Below are 15,744 nucleotides of genomic sequence, written 5' to 3'. Positions count from 1 at the left end.
CACTTCAGGCAGGCAGCATTCATTTTCACTCATGCACAAACTTCCCAGGAGGATCCCAGATTTGTCACAGCTGCACATGGATGCTGCCCATGGCTCAGCCATGCCAAGCATCTGGCAATTCACCAAGTTCCAAGTCAGCTTGTTTGTAAGGTGGTGGAAAATACACAGGTTCCCAATGGGAAACTTCTACACTCAGAACTCCTGTACTTATGAAGGTTCTGCTCTTGATGGCCCTTTTCTCTTCGTGGTCTTTGTTGCTGCAAAACAGGAGGTGGGAGAGGAGACCAGTCCATGAAAGAGACATGGCTTGGGAGCAGGCTGTACACATATACAGCATGCAGCACACAGCCCAGTGTCCCCTCTGAGCCCCTCATGCTGCCACTTGGATCTCACTGAAGACATAATTAATATTTTTGCATGCATTCCCAGGTCTGTGTCTTGGAAGAGGGGAGGACAACCCATCAGGGACTTTTGTGATATGAAACAGGGGAGATCTATTGCATGCTCAGGGACAAGGGGTAATGGCCTTAAGCTGAAGGAGAGCAGATGCAGATCAGATGCTAGGAAGAAATTATTTGCTGTGAAGGTGGTGAGACAATGAAACTGATTGCCCAGAGAAGCTGTGGGAGTGTTTGAGGCCAGGTCAGATGGATCTCTGAGCAAGACTAGTGGAAAGTGTCCCTGTCCATGGCAAGGTGGGTGGAACTAAATAATCTTTATGGTCCCTTCCCGCCCAAACCATTCTGTGATTCTGAGCTGGGCTGTGTCCCAGTGTCAGTACTGGCCCCTCAGGGATGCCACTCCATACTGGTTGCAGCTGGATGTCCATGTGCTGAGTACTGCACTGTGGTTCCAGCTGTAGTCCAGTTGCCATCTATCCCCTGGCCCTCTCCAAGCCAAAGCACAGCTCCCCACCTGGCTGCTGTGTCACCAGCTCTGCTGAGGTCAAACGGGGTGATGTGGAATTGGAAAGCCTCCATGTTTGCTGACCAGTCCACTTGTCTTACAGACTGGTGGATGTGGCTCACCCTTAGTAAATCCCAACCACCTTCCTGTCTTCCACCTGCTCGCAAAGAGCTCCCGAAAGAAGTTGCATATTTAACAAGTAATTACTTATTTTGTAACCATCCACCCTCTAATACCCTATGTCTCAACAAATGGCTACACATTGTAGTAGGAGAACTGTATCTACTACTTGCAGGTTACGCAGAAAAAAAGGGAAAAAAAAAGAAAACCCAGAGAGAAACAAGTTCTCCATTGCTTTATCTGCCCTGATAACAGCTATCACACAGCGCATATCGCAAACCCCACGGGCACCTGGCAAAATGCGTAATTCTGCTGACCTGCTAAGGCAGTCAAGAGAAAGGAGAAGGGCATTTGATAGGAACAAACTTTCCCTTGCCAGCGCTATCAACACCCTTTATAAAGGTTGATAGTGGTGAGCAGGGGCTTTCATTGGCACAGGAAGCAATCTCGGTGACCTTCAGTGGAAAAGAAGGTATAAAACCCAAAGTGTTTTTCTTGGTTGGCTGTCTGGGCGCTGGTTGAATTTCTTAGTTTCCAGGGAAGACACATTTTTGGGAACTTTTCTGAGAAAATGGCAACTTTAAATGAGAAGAAGACCTGCAGTGAACGTATGGCAGATTTCCGTCGTTTTGTCTGGAATCCAGAAACAAAGCTCTTCATGGGAAGGTCTTTAATTAACTGGGGTAGGTTTTCACGTGCAAGATTCTTCTCCTCCTTCAGGTGTACTTAAAAACTGTGGTGGGGGGACACAATGTAGATATGTTGAAGCCAGCAGTTCTCTATGTGCTTCTAAGCCACTTTTTGGGCAGCTCTATAAGCTGGATCAAGTAGACTGAAACATTGATTCTGCGTTAGAACATGTAGTTCCTGCAAAAGTATGACTTCAAAGTGGTTTTGAACCAAATATTTCAAAAGGAGAAAAATTAACACATTAACAGGAAACTTATTAGTAGCTAGGGGTGATGGTTACAGGGTGTTTTTGACACTGTTAATGAAAAGGGGGTTCAGGTACATGGAGAAATTTGCTTAATCTGTGAGTTTGTCCAATTCTTTGGAAACAAGTTTTGTTTTTCTGAAATTCCTTTCTGAATTATTGTCTGCTCAGTAGATCTTGTTTCTTAACACTGCATGCTAGCATGTATTTCATACCAGCATGTATTTCATGCCAACATGTATTTCATGCTAGCAGATATTTCATACCAGCATGTTTTTTATACTAGCGAGTGTTTCAGCTGAGCCTCCCTTCCCACAGCCAAACTTGGGTCTACAATGATGATCTGTATTATGATCTACATTCTGGGAAGGGCAGCCAGGACCATTGTAAGGAAGATCCATACTCTTCCCACAGACTGTAGGAGTAGCTGCAAGTTTCCAGGTGATTTTTTCCTGCCTGTGCATGTAATTTATTGGCTACTCCTAAAAACAGAATTTTACAGATGATGCAGCTGGAATGTGAGCCTTTCCAGTTGGTAGAGAAGAAGGTGCTACAAGGCACCTATGATTACAAGCAGAGGTTTCTAATAGCACCCCTCTGAAACAAACACTGATACACCACCAGCCATGCGTAAGACACTTTATGCACATACAGACAGAAACACAACATTAATCTTGTATTATCTCACAGCAGAACAAAGTAGCAAGATGGCACTTTTTGCTGTTGGTGATTTCAGCTGTATAAGGCAGTGAAATTATACAGGTCTAAAACCAACATGCCTGAAGTATTGTCATCTGTCATCCAAGTAACACAAGGAGCAACTTGGGTTTGTCAAAGGAACACCTCATCATCTCTGTTGCTTAGTCCATGTGTAATAAGTAGATAAATGGTCTTAATATGTGAAATCACTTCAAGACTCCACATAACCTTTAAGCTTTAAATAATCTGAGCTCAGCACCAACTCCTCCAAAAATCCTTGTAGAGCTATACAATTGTTTTCTAGATTAATATTTTTTGAGTGTAGAGAAAATACTCCAAAGCACCTGTCCCTTTACAGGGAGAACTTCCCTGGGGACAAGGGTGGAAAGGAGACAGCAGCTGCTGCCAGGATCATCCTGGCTGCCCAGAGAGCACTGCACAGCCTTGCTCAAGATTTGAAATTCTGCCCTTATTCTTTTCCACAGTGTGGATCAGCCTCTACTACCTGGCTTTCTACGTGGTGATGTCCGGGCTGTTCGCCCTCTCCATTTATTCTTTAATGAGGACCATTAATCCCTACGAGCCGGATTACCAAGACCAGCTGAAATCCCCAGGTACTGCCAGGTCCCTCGGCAGCTGCTCAGGGCTGGGCTGGGCTGAGAGGCACTGGCAGAGCCCAGGGCTGAGGGGAGATCAACGTGGAATACATCAGCTCAATTCTGCCCAGATGATCCTTGCAAAGTTTAACCTCTGCCTGAAAACACTTTCAGGCTTAAAAAAAAAAATCTGGCACATTTATTTACGTATTGATACACGGATATACTTATATATCCATATATTTATGAATATATAATATGAAAAATGAATATATATATACACACATACACATTCATTTCATCTTGCTATTGGGATGATCAGTGCCTGCCTGTAGCAGGTCACCTTCTCTCCCCATGGGCAGGGGTCAGTCCCTGGGGAAGTCTTTGGTTCTACTCCAAACCCCCAGGCACCACAGAGGGCTTTGGAGTGCCCAGCAATATGTAGAGGCGATGGGGTGAGCAGCCTGGGGTGGGTATTTCCATGCTTGCCAGCACCATGGGAAGTCCCTGGGAGAAAAGGAATACCTTGCCAGCAGGATGTGCTGTGCCAGTAGTCAAGAAAGCAAAAATAAAATGAAGATGTGGCATTAGGAATTCAGATTTGTGGGACATGAAAAGAGATAGGGGAGATGATCAGAGACCATAAATGCATACTGCTAAAACTTCACACCCCAATGCCTTGTTTCCACAATGGGAGGGGAAAAAATTGCCCTAAAAATTATTCTGTCAGATGCTTTTGTATTTTGAAGTTTCCACTCCCAGTATTTAGCAAGTTTGGTGTTTGCTGGGAAAATAATTCCTGTGAGATATTATGTGTGGATTTTTAAAAAGCTGCTTCTCATGCTGCTGTATGATCTGTTTCTTTAACCCAACGTGACTGCTATTGCTAAGAAGTCCTGGGGAAATCCAGTGCAATTGCTAGAATGATTTTAAAAGCTGTTCTTGTAACAGCACGTGAAAAGAAAATAATTCAGCAGCAGCACAGGCTTTAGGGTTTTGGTTGAACAACTCACTGCTGAGGTGGTTTCTGAACATGGTTAAATCCTCCCCAAAAAGGCTGGAGGATCTTGCACACTTAGAATAAGTCTTGATGCAGCATAATTGGTACTGTCAATTTAAATAAACAAATTGTGCCTGGCACCTCTCCTCTGCTCTGTCTTCCCCTTTCTTCCTCCTGAAGGTGTAACCTTACGGCCGGATGTTTATGGGGATAGAGGACTACAAATTTATTACAACGTATCGGACAACAAAACCTGGGAAGGTTTAGTGACAACTCTTCACACTTTTCTGACAGGTAAAAATGAAGTTTCTTGCATAATACTGAACAAAGGTGCTACCTTATTTCCAATATTACATCTGAGGACCTTAAGTCAGTGCTTCCATTTTACATTTGTCCTTCTCAAATCACAGATTTTGAGTGCAAAGCGCATCTTCTGAAAGGAATGAGCAAATCACCTCATGAATCTATAAATCAAACACATCTATTAAAACCCAGGCTCTGCTTTAGGGCTTTTATTTTGTTTAATCCTAAACAGCCTTAATAAAATAGACCAATAGAAAATCTGAAGGAAGAGGGAGGACAAAAGGTCTTCAAAATTAGTCTCATCTAAATTAATCTAATTAATTTGTCTATGGCTACAAACATCAAAGTGCCATAATATATCCCATAAAGCATGGTGTCTTCAGAGAATACAGTCAAAGTAGGTTATGTTCTCCATTGGCCTGTTCATGTCTTAGCATGTTTATATTCCTATTGAGCCTTAATATAATAATTCTTCATGTTTCTCACACACATATTGAGAAAAAAATTATATTTGAGATTGACTTCATATGATGCTGTCAAGACAAACTGCCATTCTTAATTTGATCTCTTTTATTTTGCTTTGCTTGGATATTAAAAAAAAAACCAAACAAAACTGAACCAAATCCCTAAGCAGTTTAAACTTTCCTTGCTCCGTCTAATCTCAACTTCACTTGAAGTACAGTCTCCCATGACAGAATCTCCAGCCTGATGTTGTGATGTACAATTTGCATATGAAAAGCTTCAGAGGGGATTTTTTTTTCTTTCTTCCTTCACACATCTAGCATATACACCAGCTGCTCAGCATCTGAACATCAACTGCACCAATAATACCTACTTCATCCAGGACACCTTTGATGGCCCAAATAAAACGAAACTTTCCTGCAAATTCACCTCAGACATGCTTCAAAACTGCTCCGGCATCACAGATCCAACTTTTGGGTATCCAGAAGGAAAACCCTGTTTTATCATAAAAATGAACAGGGTAAGTACAAATTCAAGGTGCTGAGCAGAAAAATTTAAGAGTAGTTTGAGCTGGGGAGCTGCTGTGTCTCTGCTACCATGGGTTCTAAACTTTGCTTTCTACTGGGAACCAAAAATCCCACGCTGTTCCCTGACAGACCACTCGAGTTACCAGGGAAATCCTCAGGCTTTTTCACCATTCCTACAAAAGTAACATAGGGCAGGGATCTCTGAACTGACTCTCTACATCTTAGATTAGTTTAGTTCAGTTTGTGCCTCTGTAGGGCTCTCATCCCACAAACTAGCACAGAAAAGTTTCCTCCTGCAGCACCACACAGCCCTGTGCCTTCAGCTGAGACACCAGGATGTGACAGTAGCTGATGTGGTTTCAGAGAGACAATATCTTATTTCTCCAGGTGGCAAAGAAAAGCTTTAGAAGAACCTATAAAACCAAAATTCAAATCTGGTGGATATTTTTCCCAGGGAAAACTACCAACACATTTTTTGGAGAGGAATAAAGGGAATTTTCAATGCTTTAATTTTTTTCAGGATATAGACAAAGGCATAAGCACTTTATATTTCTTTTTGGGTGAAATTTTGAGCCTTCTGATTCCATTTCAGTAAAAACTTAAAAGCTCAAGTTTCCTTCCAGTTTCTGATACACAAAACCACTGTATTTTTTTGTATGGCTTGCACCTTAGGCATTTCCAAAAATCTGTGCAAGCCCTAACCGAGAGGGGAGCTGCACCCTGACTCTGGCTGGTGAAACAAGCATTTTCCAGAAATGCCTTCTTTAGCAAGACTGGGTGCCATGCCCAGCAGGGAAAAGACGTGGATAGCGACCAGGGGGCTTCACCTCCTTTACTTTTGACTCTCCAGGATGCAACCCCACTAGTTTTGTAGCATCGAACCAACCCAAGGATATTTCTGCCAAAACCAAGGTTTTCTAAGAAGTTAAGATCAAAAGCATGGATATTCAGCTTTTCCTTTGCTGACACACAATTAACTGCTTTAAGAGACCCTGGCTGCAAGGGCAGGTGGTATACAGGGTGGGTAAATGAGCTGGACTCAGAGGAGGTGCAGTGCTACTTGCTCTGGCCAGGCCGAGCCTGTCAGAAGTGCTCATTCCAGGTAAAGCTGAGTCCTTCTTCCTAAATATCCAGCCACAACAGCTTCTCACCTACATATATTAGATTATTTGTTGGAGCTAGTCTTACACAGGGACATATTAAACATCCTTTGAAGCCCAGCTCTCAAATAATTGATTGCCCAGTTTTATCTCAAAACAATTTCCAAGATGACCAAAGGTGTTTTCTTTTTCAGATCATCAAGTTTTACCCTGGCAATGGCACCGCACCAAGGGTGAACTGCACATATGTGGTAAGGGTATGAGGGCTGGGTCTCACACATGGCAAGCACTGCAGCTTTGAGAGCAAGCAAGTGCACTAGTGAGCAGAAAAAAACCCTTGCAGCTCTATAAATCAGATCCCAAATACTTGGAATATTCTCAGTTCTGTGCCAGTTCTTGCACAGCTGACATGCTAAGGAAAAAACCTCCAAGTCTGCTTTATTTTAAATCACCTGAAAATTCGCATTTTCGGGCTGCAGAGAACATTTGCCGTTTGCTTTCAGCTCCCTGTAGTGCCGGTCACACCTCAGCAGCTCCAACTCACTGAATTCCCAGCTGCTATCGAGGACACTTGCCTGCTGTTCTTGGCAATAGTAACAGCGGGAGATTCCCACTTTTATATGAAGACTAAGACTGGTGCTAAACAGCCTGCTGAATTTGAGCTTTAACACACACTTAGCAGCCCCGAAACTCTTGCCTGGGGCTGGCCAGTGATTTCCTCAGCACAGAGCTTCTTCCTCTGGTTGTACACACAGGGTGAGGAGTCTCGCCTGCTGGACGTGGACTACTACCCTGTGAATGGCACCTTCAACCTGCACTACTTCCCCTACTACGGGAAAAAGGCCCAGGTGGGTGCTTCTGTACTTCTCTTTCTGTCAGGTGAAACACATGGAGCGCCTTTGCAATCCTATGAGAACCGGAGAGGCTATTTTCAAACTGGTAGAGTAAAATTTAAGTATTTTCATTTTAATTTTTTTTAAATTTTTTTAAATTTCTCATCCTAGCCCAGCTACAGCAATCCCTTGGTAGCTGTGAAATTTCTCAACATTACAAGGAATGTAGAGCTCAGAATAGTCTGCAAAATCATTGGAGCTGGAATTACCTTCAATGTTCATGATCCGTATGAAGGCAAAGTGGAATTTAAACTGAAAATAGAAGACTGAGCAGCAACAGAGACACTTCTGGAAAATGTATGAACAGTAAACTTAACTATTATCACACTCATCGATATTTATTTTCTCACTATGGTTCCCGTATAAATTACAGTGCAAAGAGACATTTTATACTGCAAGATGGCCTATAGAGCTAAAAATCAAGATCCTGCTCTCAGTGTGTAAAGATGAAGATTATCTCAATGTACATAGCTTAATATTTCAAGGCTACAGGATGCTGCTGCCTTCATGCAAATAATTGTACAAAATAAGTTTCCCCCATAGGGTTCAGCTGTGCCTTCAAAGAACATAAGTACAGACTCAAACAATCATTTTCGGTCACTTTTCAAACCATAATAAGTAATTGATGTAAGATAGTAAATCTTGGTTATTGAGAAATTAGATAGCTTGAAAGGAAATCAATACTCGAAAATACTAGCAAGTAATTAAATTTTCAATCTCTCTTGTATAGGATACATAAAAATGTATTAAAATTATCTGTATCCCAATGCATTGGCTTGTTTCAATAGTCAGCTGAGCCAGATTTTTTTAGCTGACAAATCAATGACTGCAAAAGAAGTGAACTTGAAATCTGTCCTTTAGCTCACAGATTTCACTGTATCACTTACCTCTATGTATATAACCTAATAAAAATTACTGGTAAGACTGTTATATCCAGTTACATCCAGGAAACTGTTCATTTAACTAGAGGCTGTCATTTGTGGGGTTTTTGTTTGGTTGGTGTTTTGTTGTTGTTTAGTGTTTGTTGGTTTTGTGATGGTTTTATTTGTTTTATCCAGTAGAATAGCCCCTTATTGTAATTATCAACTTTGGGTTACTTGAAGTAATCAGGAAGATGCTGAAATAACACTAAATCTTTAAGTGAATCTAAACTTTGAGAAGCCCAACTTTATCTCATATAATACAAAGAGACAGGATTACTGTGTCTGTACAGTAGGTTTATGTTACCTGAAGCCCAGGATGCCCCAGCCAGAAAATAAACACTGCACACAAAAAAAAAAAAAAACCCAAAACAAAAAAAAAAAACCCAAAACAAAAAAAAAAAACCCAAAACAAAAAAAAAAAACCCAAAACAAAAAAAAAAAACCCAAAACAAAAAAAAAAAACCCAAAACAAAAAAAAAAAACCCAAAACAAAAAAAAAAAACCCAAAACAAAAAAAAAAAACCAAAAACAAAAAAAACCAAACCAAACCAAAAAAAAAAACCACCCCAAAAAAACCCCACCAAAACCTTCAAGAGCAGAAATCATTTTACACCTTCACTGCCTGGACATTTCAGAAAGTAGGAAGATGTAACAGATCACCTCCTGTACCACAGGAACATTCAGCCAGCCAGCTTGTAGACAGAATCCAGTTGGAGGGGAATATTTCATCTTCAAAGCCACAAATGGTATTTGAGCCTTTCTTAGAAAAATTCTGCATTTCAAAAACAGTAAGATAATGCTTCCTCATGCAAAAACTTTTTTTCCCCCTGGCCTTTTCTGTTTCAATTTTTACAGTGTGGCTTTGCCTTTCTTCTGAGAGACAATGGAAATCAATTTTATGCCCTTTTTGGAACACAGGTCTCCCCCTGAGCATCTTTCCAAAATGACATGGAAAACAATAAAATACTTTTGACAACACAATAGTAACTCATGTTCAAGATGGGTTAAATGTTGTCTACAAACAGAACATTTAAGTATTTCCAAGAAAACCAAGAACCCTTCCCTTGATGCTCTAACAAGGGCAGACTCTGCTTGACTGTTTTTAGCATCTACAGCCTGCACTCAGCTGGGCAATGCAGTGGCACAAGGTCACACTCCAGTCAGCCCTACAGCCACAGCACAGGAATATGCTGAACAAATTCCCTATGGATTGTGTGCCTGCAAAGCTACAGCTTCAGAACAACAGCCTAGGCCAGCTTCACACAAAGTCCTGTGACGGGATAAATGGAGAAAGGGAAGTGTCCCTGTGTTGACCAAACGATGATTTGTTCTGAAATCAAAAAAAGATCCACCAAATCTGGTTCTCTAAGTACAAAGACTGCCATCCTGAAGTTAAATGTTTCTTGAACTTCTAGCAATCTGAGATTATTCCCTTTCTCTACTGAAACTGGAAATAATAACAAAGAGCAAGGCTTGTGGCTAGTGCAGCTGAAGTAGAAAAGTGTAGTTAGAATTAGCCTGCCCAAACCCCAAATGCAAGCACACTATAGTAGCAGAATGCCCATCATGCAAATACTTTGTAATACTAATGACTGCAGGCACAGCCCAGCACTACGTACAAGCACGTCATCTAGTGAGCACAGCTGCACTTTGGAGGCATACAAATGACAGAAGTTACAAGATACAGACCAAAATAAGCACATGGGAAGGAAAATAGGCAGGGCATCCTGCCCAAGGCACAAGCATGACTGGCAAAAGCCAAACAAGCTAAAAAGCAGCTGAATCCAGGAGAAGGAGGCCAAAAAGCAGGAAACACCAGCAATGAGAGGGAAGAAATTAAGAGAGACATTTCCTCTCTCTAAGAGCCCTCCAGCCTCATCACCTTCACCCAGAGGCTGAGGACCTCAGCCACCAGTGCCAGCTGTACAGCAGCAGCTGCCAGTTACTGTGCAGTCACAGTGAATTTAGTGTTAGAGACTGAGAAGTGTTACAGACTAACAGCTGTATACTCACAGCAATAATTATTGCTGTGCAGGACCTAACATTAGCACAAAGTGTGTTAAGGAATTAATTTAAAAGCTTTGTTTTCAAATTTGAAACCAGACACATTTATCAGTCTTTTGAGCACTTTCACTGCAAGAGTCCAATTCCCTGAGATACACGTGCATTCAAAAACATATATAAATATATACATATGTGTATCTAGGTATATGTAGATACAATCATATACACAGGTTATACATAAATTCAGCTGCAATAGTAGCAGTATTTTATTAGACCAAACAATATAAACAGGGTAAAAAACATCATCAGGCTACATGGGAAACTGAAGCAGCAGATTTAAGAATGAATTGCAAGCAAATGCAAATTCCTGAGTTTAGTTAGATGCAGATCAACTAGGATGGGGATGGGTGCTTAGTCCATGCCTCTGGAGCAGTGCAGGGGCCAGGAAGGCAGTACAGAAACCACACAGTGGCTTCCAGAGTAATTTTTTTTCCTACCACCTCTGGAACAGCAAGGTTAGCCAGGCGAAAAGACATGGAGAAGGCAAAATAGGCCATGAAACTAATACATTAGCACTATGAATTTTTATATCAAATAAATTTTAGTTTCCAGACCTATCTGCTAAAGGTGTTAAATAAAACTCTCAAAGATCAGTGTGAACAGAAACACAGCAGTTGCTTGGAGATGCACTTTCCACACCTCCTTCTTATCAATATTCATGGCAGTAGTAAATTATTGAAGTGTAAAATCCTAGTGTCTGTTATTAAAATAATTAGTGGAGAAAAACACTGAATACAAGCACCGTGATGCTTAAAGGACTTTGTGCTACGGCTGTGAGACTACAGCAAGTTCAAAGCCTTCTCTACCTTTCAGAACTAGATATTAATAATTGAGTCTTTGCTTAATGGTCTCATATGATGTCATTGCTATTGCACTTGGGAATTCCTCCCACCATTTCACAGAGCTGTTTTTAATCTCTTACCTGTAATAAAAGTCAAGCAGAAATTGATTCTGCAACAAATAAAGCTGTCTAACCATGTGCTACTTTCAGTAATTGGATGTAAAGTAACAGCTACATCAATAATGCTTGCAGAAAGTATTTTCTGCTGTGCACCTGAACTCCCTTCACAAGCTTCATTTCTTTCAGGCACAAAAGCTCAAGCTCCAACAAGATTATTTTGTTTAAAGTAAAATAAATATGTGCATGAAAGAAAAGGTGCCCTTTTCTTCAATTTGATTGGAAAGACTCTTCTCAATGGCGATGAAGACTTATCACTTTTCTTCCAATGTTTTTTACCAGAGTGATAACAATGGATGCACCGAACTTCTCATTATTTTAAGAGCAGAAATTGGGCTGAAAATTCCCTTTTTGGGATCCTGCTACACCTCTGAGAAAGAACTGGATTCTGGAGAAACAGCTGGTATAACACTATTCATTATTGTGTATATTTGCACGTAATCCTACTACTAGCAGTGTGGGAATGTGATCATTCCAATAAAAATATGTTCCAGCAGTTTATTACTATCATCAACTAGGTAACTCATTTTAATTACTCTGATTTCAAGTTCCAATTCTTAAATCTTTTGTCACTTTTTCACCTGTTTCAGCCATGAGGCTGTTGAAATGGTATCTTTTGTGTGACCTGACACAAATCCACTAATTTCTGCATTTCCCCCCTTTTTATTAAACAAGACAAAATAACACTTCCTTAAATCTCATAGTAATAGATCTTGACCTTATGAATCATATAATTGAGGGAAGGGCTTTTTTCCTGAGTATCTCCTGATTTTCCAACATCCTTTTGAAATGATGATGCTAACAAATATGCTGCTGCTCACTGCTGGTCTCACTGAATGCATCTGGATTTAACACCATTTTCCAATCCATTATTAGTTTTACCTACACATCCAAATTCAGATTAGCTAGTTCCTAACAAAACAGTGTAGGACACATGTGGAGTTATAATCTACCTTGATGCCCTAGATCATTTTTAGGATCATACATTTCCAGCATAGTCTTTCCTCCTGTGTAACTTGAGTTACACTTGTAAGTGTAACTTGAATTCTTTCTTCACGAGATGTGGAGTTTAACCACAACATTTTTGGACATAACCTCCTTGCCAAACAATTCACATTAATCTCTCCTCTTCACTGTTTACTTATTTTCTAACCACTACTACTTTAGAGTATTTTTACATTTTCTTCCAGGTTATTGAAGAAATTGTTAAACAGGAGTACAATCTTACTTGCTGCAGATGTTCAGTCAGTGATAATGCCACAAAAAATGATACTGCAATAAATAACCCCTTAACATACAATCTGGAGATATTGCAAAATATATTTAAAATCAGAATGCAATGAAATTAAAAAGGCTTAAATATGCTGAAGAATAGCCATTATTTCCTTAATCAGCTAAACATTTGCAATCTCCTCCCATATTCATTTGATATGACCTATTCTGTACTTTGTCATTAACAATTAATCTTCCATGCTTCTTATTTTCTTCTAGCTGCTTCCTTCAACAGTTTTTCTAATACATGATCAGGGATGATCTCAAGCTGTCTAGACCACACACATTTGGACAGGACTTCCTCACATCTTTAACACTTTCTACTTTTTCACACTTCAAAAACAGGCACTCTAGCACAATTTTAGTCTTTAAGAACTATTCTAAGGTTCATTAAAAATCAGCATCAGAAGTTGCCCAACTTGAATTACTGGAGCTGCCTGTTTTAAGAGTATGTGCTTAATGTTCTGCTTTATTTTTAATAAATTCTCTCAAGTTTACATGAATAAAGAACAGGAATCTGCCTGAAGTCCGCAAGCTTGCTGTCTTTTTAACATGCTACAATGCAGATGCTCTGACCAGGTAGGGCTGATGAAACTGCACTATTTATAGCAATGGGCCATGTGCACACAGCAACCTGATAAAAGGAAATCAAGATTTTCAGCCTAAGTTTGAATTTCAACATGTTGAAAACATCCAACAATTTAACCAAAGGTCATGGCAGAACAAAGAAAAGCACTTGTAATGGTATTACAGGGGTGACTTTCAATTAACACCAGCCTCTCTTCTTTATTTTCTTCCACATCAGAACATTCTTTACCACAGCTAAGCTGTGCGTCAATAATCATCACAATTTTCTCCAACTGTTGTTTCACAAAGTGCTGACATTCACTGAATGTGAGGACAGCAGGTCCCAAGTGAGTGAGAGGCAGATGGTGCCAGGTGAGAACCATCACCACACCAGACAGGAATTTCCAGTGTAACCAAATGCTTGAAGTCAAACACCCATGCATTGCTGCTTGTTGCCCTTCCTCATTCTGCTCTCAGCATCAGTCTTAGAAGCTTCATCTTGAAGACAGTCTTCACTTCTACCTGCACATTTGACCACCTTTTTCATCAGTTTGGTACCTTTTGACAGCTTCTGAAGATGAGCTGAGCTTCCTGTCATTTTCTGACCAGTCTGGCAAGCCAGATGACCCACTTGCTAGTCTGTTCCAAACACTGATATTTTCTAACATGCATCTTCTTTTCTTTCCCTCTCTGTTATGGGATCCATAAGGTAATTCAAGCTGGAAGGCATCTCAGGTTGTCTCCTGTCCAATCTCTGCTCAAAGCATGCTCAGCCATGAGGTCAGACTCTACATTGCTTAGGGCTTCTCTCCTGCCTGGTCTTGAAAACCCTAAGGATTGAGTCAGCACAACCTCTCTGGGCAGCCTGTTCCACAGCTTGGCCATCCCAAGTTGCTCCTCATATTCAGCTGGAAACTCTCCCATTTCTGCTCGTGTGTGTTGTCTGTCCATCCTGTCCTCACACACCCCTGTGCACTGGCTCCAGCTTTGCAAAAACTTTCCTGCAGCACTGCAAGGCTGCCATTAGGTCTCCCGAGGCTGCCTCTTCTCCAGGCTGAACAAGCTGCTCTCCTCCCATCAGTCTCTCCTCATACAGCAGCTGGCCCAGCCCACTGAACATTTCAGTAACCCACCAGAATCCATGGGAGCTCAAGGAAAAAGCAAAGGTCAGGAAAAACCCTGGAATAACCTTAAATCCTAGATTTAGAAAATAACTACAGGAAAAGGCTGCTCTCAATGTGCTGGCTCATCTTTGCTTTTCCTGGTAAATGGATGACAATTAAGGCTTCAACAATAAAGTGTGTGTGATAGTAGACTCATGTTTCTGGAAGCAGACAGGGCTGAGAAGTGGTGAAGTTGTTAACTCAATGTAGTTGTAAAGACAAATGGCCAACACACTTCTCACAAGCAGACAAGAGAAAGAAAATCCCTACAGTAAACAATTACCTGTCTGGGAAAAACTGAGTATACTGTCCTTTGTACTGGTGATCATTCCAGTGGTGTTACACCATGTTGGTTGGTTTTGGTTTTTCAGGTTTTTAACTTTTGCCCTTTCTATATTAAAGCAGCATTCAATTTTCAGATTTCTCATTCATATGAAGATTTTACAACCTATGTATTCACTGATTAAGGAATGAGGAGATTTGTGACAGTACATCCTTTCATTAAATATTCATCCTTTAATTCAAATAAATAAATGGGCATCTGTCTACCCCATCTGCTACATTTATGTTTTTCCCTGCAACAGTTGCCACCTTTCATTGAAGGAAGGTTCAAGTGAAAAACCAAAACCCATCAGTTTCTGAAGTCGTAACTGCTTCTCTATGGTTAAGACAAATTCTTATGGGAAAAGCAAAGCAGATTATTTGTGAAACAGTTAAAAAAATCCTTAACTTGTTACACATACCAAAATAGACAGTCTTTCACAGCTCAGGAACACTTCAGAAAGCGCAAAAGATACACACTGCTCCCAGGACTTAACTGCAGGACCATTTCAGAGGCATAAATACACACTTTGCAACTCTTCTTCTTTTTCTCTTCTTCACATCACAAGAAAGTGCTGGCTAAGTAAAGGAATTAAAAGTACCTTCCTTTCCTGCCATATTTTATCCCAGAGCCCTTATAACAATTCTCATTCCCTTTACCATCATTTAATCTTTCTTAAACTGAATTTCAGTTTTTATCTCCTTATAGTGTTTTCTCCCACATATTTCCTCAACAACTTCCTGTCACAATTTCCTGTTATGTTCTGTTCCTGCTCTTAATCTTCATTTTCCATCTGTACATGTGCAAGCCCTTTTTTCAGAGATTAGAGCCATACAGTTTAAAGTTATCTTCCACTTTCCAGTTCTTTTCATGCTACACCTGACATTATTAAATACTTATACTCTCTACCTTTCTTTGTCTAAAATAAGTTTCTA

The 15,744-nt window shown here is 40.5% G+C and overlaps 1 protein-coding gene across 1 annotated transcript; it reads left to right on the top strand.

Annotated features, from left to right (window-relative positions):
• The first annotated feature begins 1,597 nt into the window (after positions 1–1,597).
• On the top strand, positions 1,598–7,810 carry ATP4B (ATPase H+/K+ transporting subunit beta). The gene is made up of 7 exons (XM_041418193.1): positions 1,598–1,709; positions 3,145–3,273; positions 4,436–4,549; positions 5,341–5,540; positions 6,842–6,898; positions 7,403–7,495; positions 7,652–7,810. Exons 1-7 carry the CDS (start codon positions 1,598–1,600, stop codon positions 7,808–7,810), a joined length of 864 nt encoding a protein of 287 aa, XP_041274127.1.
• The last annotated feature ends 7,934 nt before the right edge of the window (positions 7,811–15,744 follow it).

The sequence above is a fragment of the Onychostruthus taczanowskii genome, unplaced genomic scaffold (genome assembly GCF_017590055.1).
Source record: "Onychostruthus taczanowskii isolate IOZ18803 unplaced genomic scaffold, ASM1759005v1 scaffold58, whole genome shotgun sequence".
Classification (NCBI taxonomy): Eukaryota; Metazoa; Chordata; class Aves; order Passeriformes; family Passeridae; genus Onychostruthus; species Onychostruthus taczanowskii.
Note: the sequence above shows the minus strand (reverse complement) of the source record. Positions and strands in the feature narration are given on the sequence as shown.

Coding starts and splice junctions, on each gene's coding strand:
- ATP4B (XM_041418193.1), top strand. CDS start 1,598: ATGGCAACTTTAAATGAGAAGAAGACCTGCAGTGAACGTATGGCAGAT. Junction 1,710..3,144: donor AAGGTCTTTAATTAACTGGG/GTAGGTTTTCAC, acceptor TCTTTTCCACAG/TGTGGATCAGCCTCTACTAC. Junction 7,496..7,651: donor ACTACGGGAAAAAGGCCCAG/GTGGGTGCTTCT, acceptor TTCTCATCCTAG/CCCAGCTACAGCAATCCCTT.